The following is a 19,070-nucleotide window of genomic DNA, read 5'->3' as shown; positions in this document are numbered from 1 at the left end:
GCCTGCTGGGATTTGTAGTTCTTTGGCTATAATCCAGACTATATTTGGATGTTAGGTAAAACTACATTTCCCAGCAACACAACCTTTAGCGAGTATGTTCATTCAAACTAACAAACTTAGCGAGTATTTGCCTGAGAGTAGCATGATTGCGAAAAGAAGTAACGTTGGTAATAATAAAATATGGTTTTAAAAATAAAATAAAAATAAATCGAAATATCTGAATTTTTAGCACCGCGTCCCTGCGTCATTTTAGACGTTTAAAGTATTTCTACGTGTTTCCGGTGTCGTGGCGATCACACACACAGAACAGTTTTATTCATCAGTCAGTAAACCAGCTGATAAACAACACAAATATGATCTCGTTAACGGACTCACAGAGTAAGTCAGTTTTACAGTGTTTCTGCGTTGCGTTAATGTTGTTAGTTCAGATGGAAATGCTGAAAATACTGCTATTGAAGCTTAAAATGTTGTGGAAGTGATGAATGGAAATGAATGAGGAGACATGGCGTGGCCTCTAACAGTATAATCAAACACTATTGTAGTAAAACTCTGTAATCTAATATCAGAAGAGCTCAGATACCGTGGTAATACCACTAACATTATGGTAATGTACCCTGGATCAGTACTATAGTATGTAAATATGGTGCTCATTTGATTATGTCAATAGTACCATCCTAAACTGTCTATCTATGATATATTACCATGGTATTCTCTGTGATTTGGAGTATTATGCAAATACCCTGGTAACTGGTAGTCATTTGGGACCTATTTAATCTTTATTTTTAATCTTACATAGCAATCTTTCAAATTAGAAAGAAGAAAAGCCTAAAACAATTGCAAAGCTGTACATTAGTACTATTATTACTTACACTGAAGTACACTACTAGTCAAACGTTTTTGAACAGTAAGATTTTTAATGTTTATTTAAAGTGTTTTCTGCTCACCAAGCCTGTATTTGATCCAAAGTACAGTCAAAACAATACAATTTTTGAAATATTTTTACTACTTAAAACTTTCTATTTGAATATATTTTAAAATCGAATTTATTACTGTGATTTTAAAGCTTATTTTTTAGCGTCACATGATTTTTTTAGAAACCATTCTGATTTGCTGCTCAAAAAACATTTATTATGATGTTAGAAGCAAAAATTGGCCATTGTTACAGCTGAAAAGATTTTTTTTAGGTTTCTAAAAAAGAAAGTTCAGAAAAACAGCATTTTATCTGAAACAGAAATCTTTTGTAATATTATAAATGTCTTTATCATCACTTTTGATGAATTTGAAGCGTCCCTGCTAAATAAAAGTATTAATTTCCCCCCCAAAAAATAAGTAAATAAAATTATACTGACTTCAAGCTTTTGAATGGTATAGTGTATAATGTTACAAAAGCTTTTTATTTCAGATAAATGCTGATCTTTGGATCTATCCTGAAATAAATATACTCAACTATTCAGTATTGATAATAATACTAAATGTTTCTTAAACAGCAAATCAGCTTATTAGATTGATTTCTGAATGATCATGTGACAGCTTTGATCACAGGAATAAATTACATTTTAAAATACATTAAAAAAGAAAGCAGTTATTTTAAATAGTAAAATTATTTCACAATTTCACCGTTTTTGCTTTACTTTGAATCAAATAAATGCAGGCTTGGTGAGCAGAAAATAATTCTTTAAAAACATCTTAATCTTAAATATGACTTATTTGCATGGCACTCTCTCTATTTGTTATGCAGAACTAATAAAAGCTGTTGTGTTTTTAACAGAGATCGGGATGGGGTTGACAGGCTTCGGCGTGTTTTTCCTCTTCTTCGGAATGATTCTGTTCTTTGATAAAGCGCTCTTGGCTATAGGAAATGTAAGTGTGTGCTTTAACCCAGAAACACAGTTGTTTGAATGGGATAAAATATGACATGAGTGCTCAGATCTTTTTGTGTTCGTAGATCTTGTTCGTCGCAGGTCTCTCGTTTGTTATCGGACTGGAACGGACGTTCAGGTTCTTCTTCCAGCGACATAAAATGAAAGCCACCGGTTTCTTTCTGGGAGGTGTTTTCGTGGTGCTCATTGGATGGCCGATTGTAGGAGTCGTCCTGGAAGTTTATGGATTTTTCCTTCTTTTCCGGTGAGTTGTTTTGTTGCTAAATAAACCCTGGCAAGATGTTTAAGGTGGTTTTGCATTACTTTGCAAAGCTACTCTATGTAAGGTTTTTATTTTTTCTGAAAATTAATACAATTTAAATAATGAGTGAGCACAATATCTGGTTAAGTCATGTTTTTGCCTTACCCTAAATAATAATGGTAAGCTTATAACTAATATTACTGCGTTAAAGTTGTCAGGATGGATTTCCATGTTGATTTTATATTCAACATGTTTTATGCTTTAAAAAAATTAAATCATTAGAGAATTGTCATTTTTGGGTTTTGGGTTAATCAATAGAAAAGCCTTTATAGGCTATTACAGCAATCAAACGCTTAATATAATTGCTGATCAGCTTTTTGCATGTCTCCACTGGTATTTTTGCCTATTCATCTTTAGCGATGAGCTCCAACTCTTTCAGGTTGGAGGGTCTCCTTGCCATCACCCTGATCTTTAGCTCCCTCCACAGATTCTCAATTGGATTTAAGTCAGGACTCTGGCTGGGCCACTGCAAAACGTTAATGTTTTGTCTGCTAACCATTTCTTCACCACTTTTGCTGTGTGTTTTGGGTCGTTGTTGTGCTGAAATGTCCACTGGTGCCCAAAGCCAAGTTTCTCTGCAGACTGCCTGATGTTGTTGTTGAGAATTTTGATGTATTGCTCCTTTTTCATGGTGCTGTTTACTGTGATTAGGTTCCCTGGTCCACCGGCTGAAAAAAGCCCCCAAAACATTAGGTTCCCACCACCATGTTTGACAGTGGAGATGGTGTTATTAGGGTTGAAGGCTTCTCCTTTTTTACGCCAAATGAAGGCTACATCATTGTGGACAAACAATTAAATTTTTGTTTCATTCGACCATAAAACAGATGACCAGAAGTCTTCTTCTCTGTCCAGATGAGCATTTGCAAAGGCCAAGCGGGCTTCTGTGTGCCTTATCTGGAGAAGTGGTGTCCTCCTTAGTCTTTGTCTGTGGAACCTAGCGGTGTTCAGTGTCTGTTGGACTGTCTGCCTTGAGATGTTGCCACCAGCAGAGCCCAGATTTATCAGGATGGCCTTGGTGGTGATCCTTGGATTCTTTTTTTTACCTCTCTCACTAATAATTAATAATACTTTGCACTGTAGTCACTGGAACTTCAAAACATTTAGATATGGTCTTACAGCTCTTTCCTGACTTGTGAGCAGCCACAATGCGCAGCCGCAGGTCCAATGCGCATGGCTAAGACAAAGTGAGCTCCTTGACTGTCCACAAACCAACAGCAGAGAGCTTGTGTTTTTCACCTGTTGAGTTGATTAAAACAGCTGTTCCCAATGAATCAGGGTAATTAGGATGCTTTAGAACAGCTTGGACTATTTGGAATGGTATAGAACTTTGGATTTTCCCATAGACTGTAACAGTTTGCAAAGGGTATGAATAATTTTGGGCATGCCACTTTCTGTTCAAATGTAAATAAAAGCCAAGAAATATTTTTTCCACAATGATGCCTCTTGTACATCATCTTATTATCTTTTGGGAGAAGCCTGCGTCATTTCCGGTTAAAAAAAAATTGCTGGTTGAATAAAAGTAACTTTAAGTTGGAATTTGCCAGGGGTATGAATAATTTCGGTCTTGACTGTATATAGTGCAGTATATAGTGTATAATATATTGTTAATTCAATTTCTTGAATGCTACTGATAAATACTAGCCTGGAAAAATCCAGACCCTAATCTATTAAGATTATGGGTCTGGGATCGAGCAATGAAAACTGCCTAACTCGAGGGGCGGCACCAAGCATGCATTTTAAACTCTAACTGCACGCAATTGGATAACGCCACGACCAATCACAACAATACACGCTTAGCTACCAGCAGAGCTCAATGATGTTTCATTAACAAAGTTCGGGAGAAGCGCGTCAGATGCTTAGCGTAAACATCACAAGTCAATCAGCGCCATAGGTTTAAATACAGCTGACTCACCTCAATTCACTCGATGGTTTATCAGTAAACCTCCACCACCCCATCTCATCACTCCGAGTTCTCACTACTCCTATTGGAGGGTAACGTACTCTGGGTTTGGGCCACTCCCGAGCTCGGAGCCCTTCACCGGACAGCACGCCAAACATGCACTACTATTCTCCGGCTAATTATATGTAAGCGTGAACTCGTGAACTGATAGATTAAACTCTTGCCGTATCCAGTCGGCAAAACAGCAAAAACGTCCTTCTTGCAAAGGAACGATTTGAGGTTTCGGTTTTCTGTTCCTCTTTTATATGGAAAGCCAAGTCTAACTCGTTCATTGTAGCGGCCAAAGCCGTTTCAAACAACTTGTTCATCTGTAGCGACAGCAATCTTTCAAAGTTTACTATATTCGGACGTCGCAGTGCTGTCATCATCAGCTTAGCTCGCCTCTGGCCCGCCTACATCAGATACACCGATTTGATTGGTTCCCACTATTGCTTACGTATTGCAGTAACCTGCATCATTGCTCGATGCCAGAGTGTCTTGCAGAGACAATTCAAATTGTGCTCTCGCGAGACCTCTGGATTTCCAGGGTAGATAAATACACCTACTGTACCTGAAAATTAAAGCACTGTTTTTTATATATATATATATATCTTTGTTCTTATTTTTAATAACAAAGAATAATATCTGGCCTAAATCTCTGCCATTCTTTTTGTTTTATATTTTGTTACCTTGTAAGGTTTTGGTTTTAAAATAGGGACATTTTTGTGGATGTACTGCTCAGACAACTTGTAAAATAGTAAAACCAACAAGACAAAGAATCATGATATTTCTGAAAGAAATCGTGATATGTTTTTGCCATATCGCCCACCCCTAAATGTAATATTACTTGACTACAAATTGTTATCATTCTGTTTTCAGGGGCTTTTTCCCAGTAGCAGTTGGCTTTATTAGGCGCATACCTATTCTTGGATCTTTACTGAACCTTCCTGGTATCAGTAGGGTAAGTCAACCACAGTTTGCTGACTCTTTTGTCACTGCTGACACTTAAAATCCTGTCACATGACTACAATAATGTTGTTCCGTTTTTCTTTTAGTTGGCGGATAAAGTCGGCGAGAGCAACACTATGGTATAACGGTCAACGGTTTAGTATTTTCTTGTAGTTTTCTATGAGTGGCTCATATTTATATTTGTCATATAATAGTGCTTCTGGTCCGGCGTCTTGCTGGATGATATTTCTGAACAACAGATGAGATTTTTGATACTTTACCTGTGAAGAAGTGTTTGTTTTTTGCTGAAACTGATTACCAAATCAAGTCAGGCACTGCTTTTCTTGCTGGACCACACATCTCCCTCTGGGGGGAGCGACAGGGACCACTGAAGCCCTAAATGACCACAAAATTGGCGAATGATGACCTTCCATTGAATGAACCACAACTGAAAAGAATCACTGGGTTCTGAATGAAGTCGTTACTGTTTTTTATTGCGCTTTTATGTGCCAACTGTTCTGTTTCGCTCTTTTTATTTGTGAAAATCTAATTTGGACTTTTTCCACATGAGCTCCACCTAGTGGAGCGGAGACTGTTTCATCGTGCTCACGAGGAAAATTCAGCGACCTCCGTGACATGCTGTTATAATACATGACTGACTTGTTTAAGTATTTGTAAATACTTCAGATGTGAGACTAAATGTACATTTTTACAAACAAAGATCCTGTTTAATAAATGGATTATATCCTTAATGGTCATTTGAAGCCTTTTATATGCACTTACTGCAAATATTACACAAAATTGACTATATTGCTAGCATGTGGTTTACACTTTGCACTTTCATTCAACATTTAGTGAGTACATTAACTAGTTCCTGTAACCAACAGTCAGTTGGTAGTGTAACAGTATCAATCAAACATCTGGACACACCTTCTTTATAAAGTTATTCATGACTATTTTTCACATTTACTCATCAAAATCTGACACAAATGTGACCCTGGACCACAAAACCAGTAAGTACATTGTTCAAATTATCGATTTTTCTTTTATGCCTAGAATTCATTAGGATATTAAGATGTTCCATGATGATTTTTTATACATTTGTTACCGTTAATATATCAAGACGTAATTTTTGATAAATATGCATTGCTAAGAACTTAATTTGGACAACTTTAAAGGTGATTTTCTCAGTATTTTGATTTTTTGCTCCCTCAGATTCCAGATTTTCAAATAGTTGTATCTCCGCCAAATATTGCCCTATCCTAACAAACCATACATCAATGGAAAGCTTATTTATTCATCTTTATTTTATTTTATTTTTTTCCTTAAGTGCATCATGGGATGCTTTAAAACACCTAAACATGTAGTATAAATGCTTGATGATCATTTTCCTTACAATCTACTTCAATGCATTTACTTTTTGAATTAAAAAAAAAAGTTAGTTTTGCAAGGTCCATTATTTTTTGGATCACAAAAATCATCTATCTAGTCAAGTGTGTCCCAACTTTTGATTTGTAGCGTATAATATTTGCTATATTTCACCATCAGACACCAAGATCAGTTTTCTTACACAAAGTGCTAATCTGACAGTCATGCGTTTCTGTAATTCCTGATTGTTTTAAAGAAACTGTTCAGCCGAAAATGAACATTTCAGCCGAAAATATACAGTGCCTCAGGCCATCGAAGATGTAGAGGAGTTTGTTTCTTCATCAGAGTTGGATTAAAGTAGCATTACATCACTTGCTCACCTATGGATGTGAATGGGTGCCGTCAGAATGTCAAGCAGCTGATAAAAACATCACAATAATCCACTCCAGTCCAACAATTAACATCTGAAGCCAAAAGCTGTGTTTGTAAGAAACAAATGCATCAAGACTGTTTGGACTCTCATTCTGACCTGACGGCACCCATTCGCATCCATTGGCGAGCAAGTCATGTAATGCTACAATTCTCCAAATCTGATAAAGAAATAAACTCATCTACATGTTGGATGTCATTTTTGGGTGAAGTATTCCTTTACATACATTAATTCAAACCCCTAAATCACTTAAAAGATTATTTCAAGAACATAATTTTACTAAGATATTAAAAACAAAATCTTAGGCAAGACATCCAGTGAAGTGCTCGTGGATGTCTTGTCGAAGCAGCAATCACACATTCGATGCTGTGAATAATCTCATTGCTTGTGAGTTAGCGTTACAGGTCTTTGAGGTCTTTCTGGATGTGCCACAGCATGTCCGCGCTCTTCTTCAGCTGCGAGACCTCGTCGCTGGTCAGGGTCATGTTGATCACGCTGCCCACTCCAGCGCTGTTTAACACACACGGCAGGCTCAGGTAGACCTCGTCACTGATGCCATACATACCCTGAAACAAATGCAATACATTAGCCTTTTCACCTTCATTCAGGGCTGTAAAAGGTTTTCCAGTAATACGTTAATGAAACATTTTTTTTTCTGCTGTACATGTTTAATTAACTATCTTTTTCTATCCAAAAAAATTTGGAAATGGTCAAAAGTTTGAAGGCTCCAAGGTTTGGGAAACCTTGTCATAAATGAACCTACAATGAGAAATATTCACTATAGTAAAGCATGTGACAACTAGCCCTGGTATCTAATCTACTTACAGTTGAGGTCAAAAGTTTACATCCCCCTTTCAAAATCTGCTAAATGTTAAATATTTTACCAAAATAAGAGGGATCATACAAAATGCATGCTTTTGTTTATCTAGTTCTGACCTGAATCAGACATTTCACATAAAAGATGTTTCACATATAGTTCAAAAGTAAAAATAATAGTTAAATTTATAAAAAAAATCACCCCCTTTATTCTTCATACTGTGTTGTTACCTGAATGATCCACAGCTGTTTTTTGTTTTTCTGTTTAGAGATGGTTGTTCATGAGTCCCTTGTTTGTCCTGAACAGTTAAACTGCCTGCTGTTCTTCAGAAATATACTTCAGGTCCCACACAATCTTTTCATCTTTTTCACACTGAGGACAACTGAGGGACTCATACGCAACTATTACAGAAGGTTCAAACACTCACTGATGCTCCAGAAGGAAAAAAAGATGCATTAAGAGCCGGGGGTGAAAACTTTTTGAATTTGAAGATCAGAGTAAATTTAACTTATTTTGTCTTCTGGGAAACATGTAAGCATATTCTGTAGATTCTGAAGGGCAGTACTAAATGAAAACAATATGATATTTAGGCAAAATAAGAAAAGTGTACACTTCTCCATTCTGTTCAAAAGTTTTCACCCCCGGCTCTTAATGCATTGTGTTTCCTTCTGGAGCATCAGTGAGCGTTTGAACCTTCTGTAATAGTTACATATGAGTCCCTCAGTTGTCCTCAGTGTGAAAAGATGGATCTCAAAATCATACAGTCATTGCTGGAAAAGTTCAAATACACAAAAATGCTTGAAAACCAAACAATTTGTGGGACCTGAAGGATTTTTCTGATGAACAACTATCACTAAACAAAAAAAAACCCAGCTGTGGATCATTCAGGTAACAACACAGTATTAAGAATCAAGGTCATTTTTATAAATTCAGCTATTATTTTCTCTTGTGGACTATATAAAAAACATCTTTTATGTGAAATATCTTATTCAGGTCAGTACTAAATAAAAAACAACATGCATTTTGTATGATCGCTCTTATTTTGATAATATAATTAACTCAAAATGTTTTTGAGTCTTTCTGCTCACCAAGGCTACATTTACTGGGTCATAAGTACAGTAAAAATATTTAAATTCTGAAATATTATTACGACTTAAAATAATTGTTTTCTATGTGGATATAAGACATAATTTATTCCTGTGATCAAAGCTGAATTTTCAGCATCATTTCTCCAGTCTTCAGTGTCACATGATCCTTCAGAAATCACTCTAATACATAATATCCTGTACTGACCTTCACCATGGTGGAAACGGGGTGGACTCGGTTGAGGTTTTTCATGAGACTCTCTGTCAGGTCGGCCACACTCAGTCCGATGGCCCAGTTCGTGTAGCCTTTCAGTCGGATCACCTCATAGGCGCTGCAACACAGTCATGGAAGTACGTACTTTATGGATACTAATTTTTTAGACAAAACTAAGTCTAAACATGTTATTTGCGAGTTGATAACTAGGCACCACACTGAATTAATTAAGCAATATAGTAAAAGCGTATGTGACCTTGGACCACAAAACCAGTCTTAAGTCGCTGGGGTATATTTGTAGCAATAGCCAAAAATACATTGTATGGGTCAAAATTATTGATTTTTCTTTTATGCCAAAAATCATTAGGAAATTAAGTGAAGTTTAGGTACAAGTTTTTTTGTAAAATTCCTACTATAAATATATCAAAATGTAATTTTTGAATTGTAATATGCATTGTAAAGAACTTAATTTGGACAACTTTAAAGGTGATTTTCTCAGTATTTAGATTTTTTTGCACCCTCAGATTCCAGATATTCCAATAGATGTATCTCGGCCAAATATTGTCCTATCCTAACAAACCATACATCAATAGAAAGCTTATTTATTGAGCTCTCATGTGATGTATATATCTCAGTTTCGTCAAATTTAACCTTATGACTGGTTTTGTGGTCCAGGGTCACATATGACAATGTAGCATAGTGTTTCAAATGTTTATTGTTCCATAGATATTCATTCACAAACTATTTTTAATGAATTACAGGTAAACTGCGAATATGCATTTTGGGTTAACTGTTTGTTAACTGTTCTTTGATAATAAGAGGAACATGAACTAAAAGAGTAAGCCATTGACGTACCTGTCCACCACCTTTTTGTGTGTTTCTTTCCAGTTTTCTCTGTCGGTGTCTTTGCCGATATCTGGATTGAGTTTCTGCAGACTGACTCCAGCCACATTAGTGCCGCTCCAAACAGGAACTGCAATACAAACACACACAAAGTCCATGCGTGGTTGAACGTTATGAACATATCAAAATTTGATACCATCATATATGTATAAATAATATTAATAGATAAATTATTTATTTATTATTATTTTAATAACATATTTGCATAAACAGTATATTATAAATAAATGTAAATATTTTAATATTCTGAATATGGAAAAAATAATATTTTAATTATTATAATTTATATTACACTATATTTACATAATTTAATTATGCTTACATTTTGTACAATATTGAATATATTTAATTCAATATTTTGTTTTAAGTTTTTTTACACTGCATAATGTATATAATTATATTAATATTTATTCAAATAATTTATATTCACTGTAATATATAGGAGTATTATTTTAAAATTACTTGCATTTATTATGTATATTAATTATTTTAGAAATACTCATTTTGTTTTGTATAATATTAATTATTATTTAAATAATGTAGGTTTTAATAATACATTATTAAAATTATTGTAATAATATTTTCATTTATTAAAGAATTATTTTAATTTATAACTTATATTTATATAATTTGTTAAAATTTTAGAACTATTCTATACTAAATGGAATAAAACTGTTATTTTATTTAGCATTATATTTATATAATTATATTATTTATGCTCTTTTTAATAAATATCAGTATTATTTTAAAAAATACTCATATGTATAATATTAATTAGTATTTAAATACTTTATATTTTAATAATGCATCGTAATTTTTTTATTATATTTATATTATTTAGTTAATTTATAATGTAATACATAATTAAAATTATTTATAATTTATTATAATATAATTATTCATTTAAATAATGTTTTTAAATTTACTATTTAATACATTTCTACATTCATAATTTCACTTTATATAATTTAATTCATACTGTATATATATATATTTTTTATTATAATAAATTATTATTTTACAAAAAAATCTTTATTCATTATAATTTTTTTTTTATATTTTAATTAAACTAATATTTAAAACTATTTTAAGATTACTTTATTTGCATTATTTTAAATACATTTTGTCATGAATTACTGATTTATAAATTATATTACAACATATATTTGTCTGGCTTGTCTCATCGCTAATTTATATTTTAATAACTAATATTTAAAACTATTTTAATGATACTTCATATGTTTTAATTTTATTATGTATAATATTAATTATTTTTTAAATAATGTATGTTTTAATAATACATCATTAACATTGTTGCAATAATATTTTTCATTTATTATTTAAGAATTCTTTTAATTTATATTTATATAATTTAATTATGCTCAAATTTGACCTAACCCTAACAATTATTCTATATAAAATTGAATAAAATATTTTTTACATTATATAATTATATTATTTAAATAATTTATACTATTTTTAATGAATGAGTATTATTTTAGAAATACTTACATGTATAATATTAATTAGTATTTAAATACTTAATATTTTAATAATGCATCGTTAAAATTAATTTTTTAGTTAGAATTTATATTTATATAATTTAATTATGCTTAAATGTACAAGTTTACAATTATTCTATATTGAATTGAATAAAATCATAGTTTAATTTTACATTATATAATTATATTAATAAATAACAAAATAATTTACATTCATTTGAAACAATATATTTAAAAATAATTTTATTACGTATAATATTACTTAATTTATAATGTAATACATAATTTAAATTATTTGTAATTTATTTACATTTATTTATAATATAATTATTTATTTATTTTAATGTTTTTAAATGTACTATTTAATACATTTATAATTACTTATAATTTGTTAAATTATTATTTATAATTTAACTATATTTTATTATTTAAAAATGACTGACATTCATTTGAATAAATTAATTAAAAATAATTTTATTATGTATAATATTTTTTTAATTTATAATGTAATACATAATTAAAATTTATAATTTATATACATTTATAATATATATTTATGTATTTTTTTAAATTTACTATTTAATAAATTTTTACATTCATAATTTCACTTTATATAATTTAATTGATACTATATTATTATTATTATTATTATTATTATTTATTTTTTATTTAAATAATAAATTATTATTCTTACAAAAAAAATCTTTATTATTTTATTTTGTTATGTATTATAATAATGTAAATAATTTATATTTAAATGTATTTTATATTTAAAACTATTTTTATAATACTTTACATGCATTATTTTAAATACATGTAATAATTAAATTATATTGCAACACATATGTTTGTCTGGCTTGTCTCACCGCTGGAGTCGCCGTGTTCCCCCAGAATCCACCCGTTGAAGCTGCTGGGATGGATGCCCAACCTCTCAGCCATCAGGAACCGAAAGCGAGCCGAGTCCAGGTTGGTCCCGCTGCCGATGACGCGGTGCTTGGGCAGGCCGCTCAGCTTCCAGGTCACATAGGTCAAAACATCCACTGTACACACAGAAAACGGCATGTTACAAACAAACAAACAAAGCACAGGATGCATATTGATGTGGGTTGATGGGTACCGGGGTTGGACACGACGATGAGGATGCAGTTGGGACTGTGTCTGACGATCTGCGGGATGATGTGTTTGAAGATGTTGACATTTCTCTGCACCAGATTCAGTCTGCTCTCGCCCTCCTGCTGACGCACACCAGCCGTCACCACCACGACACGAGAGTTGGCCGTCACAGAGTAATCTACAGGATCAAACCAGACCTTCAGAAGGTTCGAGCCACAGAGAAAACACTCCAAATATTGAGTCTTTGAGGCGGGGAGCGCTACCTTTGCCGGAGACGATCTTGGGCGTCTTTAGGAAGAGGCTTCCGTGCTGCAAGTCCATCATCTCGCCCTTGAGTTTGTCCTCTATGACGTCCACCAGCGCCAGCTCATCCGCCAGATCCTGCAGACACATTAAAGGAAAGAAATTAATCAAGGCTACTTATTTACTACTTATTTTTTAAGATCATATTTTAAAAACAAAACCGCTTCACTGCTTTTCTTTCAGACAAATAACAATAAGTTTTTTAATACAAATAATAATAACAACATAATCAAAAGAAGAAACAATGATCAAAGTATTCAAACATAAATAAGAATATTATTATGAATAATGATTTTTAAAATAGAAACAATAGAAATACTGCTAATAAAATTTTTTAAAATAAATAAAAATAAATATGTAAAATAATAATACAAATTAAAAAAAAAACATACAATAATAAAAACAAATAATATAAAAAATAGAAACATTAGAACTACTACTATTGCTAATAATAATAATAATAAGTAAAAACAATAATAAATCTTTATATAAATGTTAATATTATTAATAAAAATAATAAACAATATACTACTACTACTACTACTAATAATAATATAAAATAGAAATAATAGTAATAAATAACAATAAATGTAAAAAAATAATACAAATAATAATAACTTAATCAAAAGAAGAAACAATGATAAAAGTATTCAAACATAAATAGGAATATTATTATGAATAATGGTATTTAAAATAGAAACAATAGAAATACTACTACTACTACTACTAATAATAATAATAAGTAAAAACAATAATAAATCTTTATATAAATGTTAATATTATTAATAAAAATAATAAGCAATATACTACTACTACTACTACTACTAATAATAATAATAATAATAGAAAATAGAAATAATAGTAATAAATAACAATAAATGTAAACAAAATAATACAAATAATAATAACTTAATCAAAAGAAGAAACAATGATAAAAGTATTCAAACATAAATAGGAATATTATTATGAATGGTATTTAAAATAGAAACAATAGAAATACTACTACTACTAAAATTTAATAGAAATAAATATAGTAATAAATAAAAATAAATATGTAAAATACAAATAAAAAAAACATACAATAATAAAAACAAATAATAATATAAAAAATAGAAACAATAGAACTACTACTGCTAACAATAATAACTCTTTATATTAATGTTAATATTATTAATAAAAATAGAAACAATAGAAATACTACTACTAATAATAATAATAATAAAAATAAAAATGAGAAATAATAATAGTAATAAATAACAAAGTAAAAATACTTCAAATAATAATAGTAATATCAAAAATATAAACAGAACTAATACTACTATTGCTAATAATATTAATAAAAAGTATAAAAACAAATAATAATAAACATTAATATGAATACCACCACTACTACTACTACTACTAATAATAATGATAATAACAACAACAACAACAAATAAAACAACAGAAATACTAAAAATACTACTAATAAAAAATGAATAAGAGAAATTATTCATAATAATACCAAATAATAATAATAATAATAATAATAATAATAATAATATGAAAACATTAGTAATAATAAAATATATTAATAACAACAATAATAGTAAAATAAAAATTCTACCATCACTACTACTTTATAATAATAATTAATATAAACAATATCAATAGAAATACTACTACCACTAATAATAATAATAACAATAATACATGAAAATATAAATACTATATATAATATAAATTTATAATATAAATAATAATATCGAATTAATAAACAAATTAATAGAATAGAAATACTACTACCATTACCACTAATAATACAATAATATAAAAACTGACAAATTGCTTTTCATAGAAGGGATGTATCAAAATCATAATTTTAAATCTTTTACATTTTTGCTTTGATTTTGAATAAAAAAAAAGTTATTGTCAGTGCAGCTTTTCTTCAAACTTATTTTGTCTTCATTTAGTTATTTTCAGTCTATTAGACTTAGAAGGGTCATCTGTGTCCGTGTCGGTCGTTGGTTCTTCACCTTTACTCTAGTTGGACAAAGTCAAGCGCTGACAAACAAGGTCTAAATCTACAAAAAAAAAAATGACCCACTGACTTAATGGCATCATCAGCATGAGCATAACGTTCATAACCTCATGTGAAATCGCTAAACCAACAAGGAATTTGTCCAGCAATATGTTTGTGCTTCGGTCACAAAGTCCAGAGTATGTTGGCGAATGCGAGTACATCATGTCACGATCAATAACTTCATGACGAACGTATGGATGGTGTACGGTCTCACCCGTATCAGAATGCTGACGGCGCAGGCCATGCCCACCTGTCCCACGCCGACCACAGACACTTTGTTCCTCGGCGGCTCCACCGGCCCGCTAAACAGAGGAGTGATGAGCTTCTGCAGAACCGATGCCATATTCAACACTGCAGAGGAACACAAACACATATGGATTTATAGATTATAAACATCATTTAATATGAAAATAAAGTACAAAAACATAAATAATAATAAAATCAAAAATAGAAACAATACTACTACTAATAATAACAACAATAATATGACAAATAGAAATAATACTAATACCACTAATAATAATAACAAAGTGTTCGAAAACATAAAAAAAAAAAAATCACAAATAAAATCAGTACTACTACTACTACTAAGAAGAAGAAGAAACAAATACTAATACCACTAATAGTAATACTACTACTACTACCACTACTACTTATAATAGTATGAAACATAATAATAATAATAATAATAATTATTATTATTATTGAGTAGTAGTAGTAGCAGTAGTACTGATACTACTAATAAAGTATGAAAATATAAATAGCAATAATAATAATAATAATATAAATACTAATTCCACTCAATACTACAAGTAATAATAGTAGTATGAAAACTAAAAATAATACCACAACAATAGTAACACTACTACTAATAATAGCATGAATACATAAGACAATAATAGTACTAATACTACTAATAAAAGTATGAAAACATAAATAATAATAAATAATAATAAAATACAAAATAGAAACAATACTACTACCACCACCACCACTACTACTACTAGTAGTATTGTTTTAATAAAAGTATATATATATATATATATATATATATATATATATATATATATATATAAATATATAGAAACAATACTACTAATGCTACTAAATAATATAATAATAATAATAATAATAATAATAATAATAATAATAATATGAAAAATATAAATATTACTAATACCACTAAAAAAAAAATAGTACACACTAATAATAGTAATAATATGAAAACATTAATAATAATAATAATAATAATACGGCTAATAATAATAATAATAATAATAATAATAATATGAAAAAGAAAAAAAACCAATTAGTACCAAAATTAATAATAATAAAAAAATACAACTGCTAAAATTAATAATAATAAGAAAAAGAATATATAAATAAAACACTAGAACTACTACTACTACTACTACTAATAATAATAATAATAATAATAATTATAATAATATGAAAAAGAAAATTATATATAAATAAAATACTAGAACTACTACTACTACTACTACTACTACTAATAATAATAATAATAATAATAATAATAATAATAATAATAATAATAAACTAATTAATAACAATAATAATAATAACTAATTAATAATAATAATAATAATAAGGGGGGAAAAAAACAAAGAATGATAATACCAGTAATAATAAAATTATAGGTTTTTATACAATGTACTCTTTATACATTTTAGTACTCAAAACGCAATTATTTTGTGAAAAAAAGCCTAAAAAAAAAAAGAGCCATAGCTTTGACTTTGCATAGTGGGTTTTGAGTCCGATGAATATTTTAAAAGAATTTGAAAGGAAAATAAGAGGTTACTTTGTGGTGGAGCAAGCAAATCTACCAGAACATGTTGGTTAAGTTTAAGTTCTGCCTAAAGAACCGGCCCTGTCCTGTTTCTATCCTCCAGAATGATTTAAAACATCACCAAGCAACAATTCCCAAAACACTATCCTCAGTTAATACATCAACAGAGTCAGAAACAGAGATAGAGACATCCTACAACCTCATCATAAACATCATAACACTAATAATGTCCTAAAGTCAGATCTCACCTGCACACAGACAGATGCCCCTCAGTTAATCACACAAGCAGAAGAAGAAATCTGCTGTAATGCAGCAAGCTGACTCTTGTTTATCTGCTGCTGCTGCTGCTGGTGTGTTTAGATCAAGGTCACTTACAGGACACTCCTCCAGAGATGTGGACAAACGCATGTCCTGTCCTATTTACACTCTGTCTCTCACGTAGCGTTCCCTCAAGTCTCCAACCAATCGACATTTTCAGCATCGACTCGTATTTTAAACCTCAAACGCAAACACGCGTCAGTCTTACCGTTTCTGAAGAGGCTTTGCGCTCCCAGGTAGAGATACCACCACGAGACGAGCATGGCAGGCTGTTGTTGTCGGCTGTACGGGCCTCTGCAGTGAATTAGAGCGCGTCCAGTGCCATCTCCGGTGCCAGCTTCCGTCTGCAGACAGACATCTAATGGGGTTACTGTAATCCGCTGCCATCTGCTGTACCTGCGCGGTTCAACAGCCAATAAAAGGCACACGCGCTTATGTTTGAAAGGGAATTGAAACAAATTAAGCAATTACTAAATTAGCAATTTGTAATCATTCCAGTTGCATAAACTTAGTCTCTATGTTAAGACAGTGTCTTAAGAACTCGTTTGACCAGCTAGCAGATAACTAAGGGGTAATCAGTCTTACATTTTGGATCCAACTTAGACTAATCTAAGTTTTTATGTAACCAAATTTAAAAAAAATTGACCAGTCTTAAACAGGGCCGGCCGCTGGCATAAACGGTCTATGCGGTTGTTTAGGGCCACAACCACTAGAGGGGGGGCCACACGATCAGTGTGTGACTGGATTTTTGACCTTCTCTTTATTTTAATATATACTACAATCGCGGAAATATATCAGTTTAAACAGACGTATCAGTACAGGGGTGAAAAAAAAAACTAGTAAAGTAAATAAGTAAGTTTGTGACCGCTCCGGCGCTCCCTCCTCCGTGCGTAACCATGGCAACAACGCAGCCGGCGCAGCGGTCAGTAACCGCGGCATTGTGGGTATCGTTATTTCGCAAATTAACAACACAAGTTCACTATTTAACTATATTTTGAATATTTTGCTTATGGTTCATGTTTATTTAAGTTTTCATTTCTGTTTGTCAGAGTATTTTAGGTTTAATGGGTGTTCATTTGTCATTGCCTTTATTTATAGACCTTGTTATATGCAAGTTCATTGCTTTTATAGTGTAAATTTGTTGACTTTATTATTTATCATTTTGAATATTTTCCACTTATTAATCATTGCTATTTGTCAAAATATTTTAGTTTTTATTGGTGTTCATTTGTCATTGTTTTTACTTAAAAGCTTTGTTACATGCAAGTTATTTGCTTTTATAGTTTAAATATGTTGATTTTGTGATTTTGTTGATTTTGACTATTTCTTATTATTTGCAGTGCTTTCAAAATTTGATATATATTTTAATATAATGAGACATTGTTTTAAAATAAAGTAATATAGTTGTTGTTAATTCAAGTGCATGTGTGTTCATTCAGTTACGAGCAGTGGTGTTATTTGGTGGTTGCCCTGTGAGTGTTTTGGGGCCACACACAAAATCTTGCTTAGGGCCACCAAAATCCTAGGGCCGGCCCTGGTCTTAAAGGAAAAAAAAATGAATGACTAACTTTTAAGTCTGTCTAAACCTTTTATGCAACTGGCCCCAGGTCAGGCGCACAGGTCAAGCGATGACTCAGGTGAATAGCATGACGTGTACTGATTGACACCTGTCATTTTACAAACAACATTTTGTAAAACAACCGAAATTATAAAACGGTTAGTTCCATTCCTCAATTCTGATTGGTCAGCAGCTGTGTCGTATTCATGATACGGCACTGCTATGACCGCTTCACTCAACGGTTTTGTGTAACATTGAACCTACTTAGCAACCACCCTTAGCAACGTAAACAAAGCTTGAGCAGTTAGGGACTACTTTTTACAGCGGAAGGCAGTTAATGATTTTACTTTATGAAAACGTACAACCTAATATATATATAAATTAGTGGTGGGCCGTTATCGGCGTTAACGTGCTGCGTTAACGCGAAACTCTTATCGTGCGATAAAAAAAATATCGCCGTTAATCTATTCTCAAATTTGGGTTAGGAGCTGGGTCTAAACTACGCAAGCTATGATGACT

General features: G+C 31.1%; 2 protein-coding genes across 2 annotated transcripts; one reads left to right on the top strand and one right to left on the bottom strand.

Moving 5' to 3' along the window:
- The first annotated feature begins 154 nt into the window (after positions 1–154).
- golt1bb (golgi transport 1Bb) lies at positions 155–5,820 on the top strand. The gene is made up of 5 exons (XM_073831360.1): positions 155–378; positions 1,769–1,860; positions 1,946–2,124; positions 5,000–5,081; positions 5,176–5,820. The coding sequence occupies exons 1-5, from the start codon at positions 354–356 to the stop codon at positions 5,212–5,214; spliced, it is 417 nt and encodes a 138-aa protein (XP_073687461.1). The 5' UTR covers positions 155–353; the 3' UTR covers positions 5,215–5,820.
- Positions 5,821–5,822: 2 nt separating this feature from the next.
- ldhbb (lactate dehydrogenase Bb) lies at positions 5,823–17,351 on the bottom strand. Its single transcript, XM_073831359.1, has 8 exons — positions 17,202–17,351; positions 15,080–15,216; positions 12,764–12,881; positions 12,505–12,678; positions 12,254–12,427; positions 9,838–9,955; positions 8,977–9,100; positions 5,823–7,432 (listed from the first exon to the last, which is right to left on the bottom strand). The coding sequence occupies exons 1-8, from the start codon at positions 17,254–17,256 to the stop codon at positions 7,265–7,267; spliced, it is 1,068 nt and encodes a 355-aa protein (XP_073687460.1). The 5' UTR covers positions 17,257–17,351; the 3' UTR covers positions 5,823–7,264.
- Positions 17,352–19,070: the final 1,719 nt, after the last annotated feature.

This window comes from Garra rufa, chromosome 25, assembly GCF_049309525.1.
Source record: "Garra rufa chromosome 25, GarRuf1.0, whole genome shotgun sequence".
NCBI classification, from domain to species: domain Eukaryota; kingdom Metazoa; phylum Chordata; class Actinopteri; order Cypriniformes; family Cyprinidae; genus Garra; species Garra rufa.
The sequence above is the reverse complement of the archived record's forward strand: the minus strand, read 5'-3'. Positions and strand labels throughout refer to the sequence as shown.

Coding starts and splice junctions, on each gene's coding strand:
- golt1bb (XM_073831360.1), top strand. CDS start 354: ATGATCTCGTTAACGGACTCACAGA. Junction 2,125..4,999: donor GGATTTTTCCTTCTTTTCCG/GTGAGTTGTTTT, acceptor TTCTGTTTTCAG/GGGCTTTTTCCCAGTAGCAG. Junction 5,082..5,175: donor ACCTTCCTGGTATCAGTAGG/GTAAGTCAACCA, acceptor TTTTTCTTTTAG/TTGGCGGATAAAGTCGGCGA.
- ldhbb (XM_073831359.1), bottom strand. CDS start 17,256: ATGCTCGTCTCGTGGTGGTATCTCTACCTGGGAGCGCAAAGCCTCTTC. Junction 12,428..12,504: donor CATCGTCGTGTCCAACCCCG/GTACCCATCAAC, acceptor CTGTGTGTACAG/TGGATGTTTTGACCTATGTG. Junction 7,433..8,976: donor CCGTTTCCACCATGGTGAAG/GTCAGTACAGGA, acceptor CATTTGTTTCAG/GGTATGTATGGCATCAGTGA.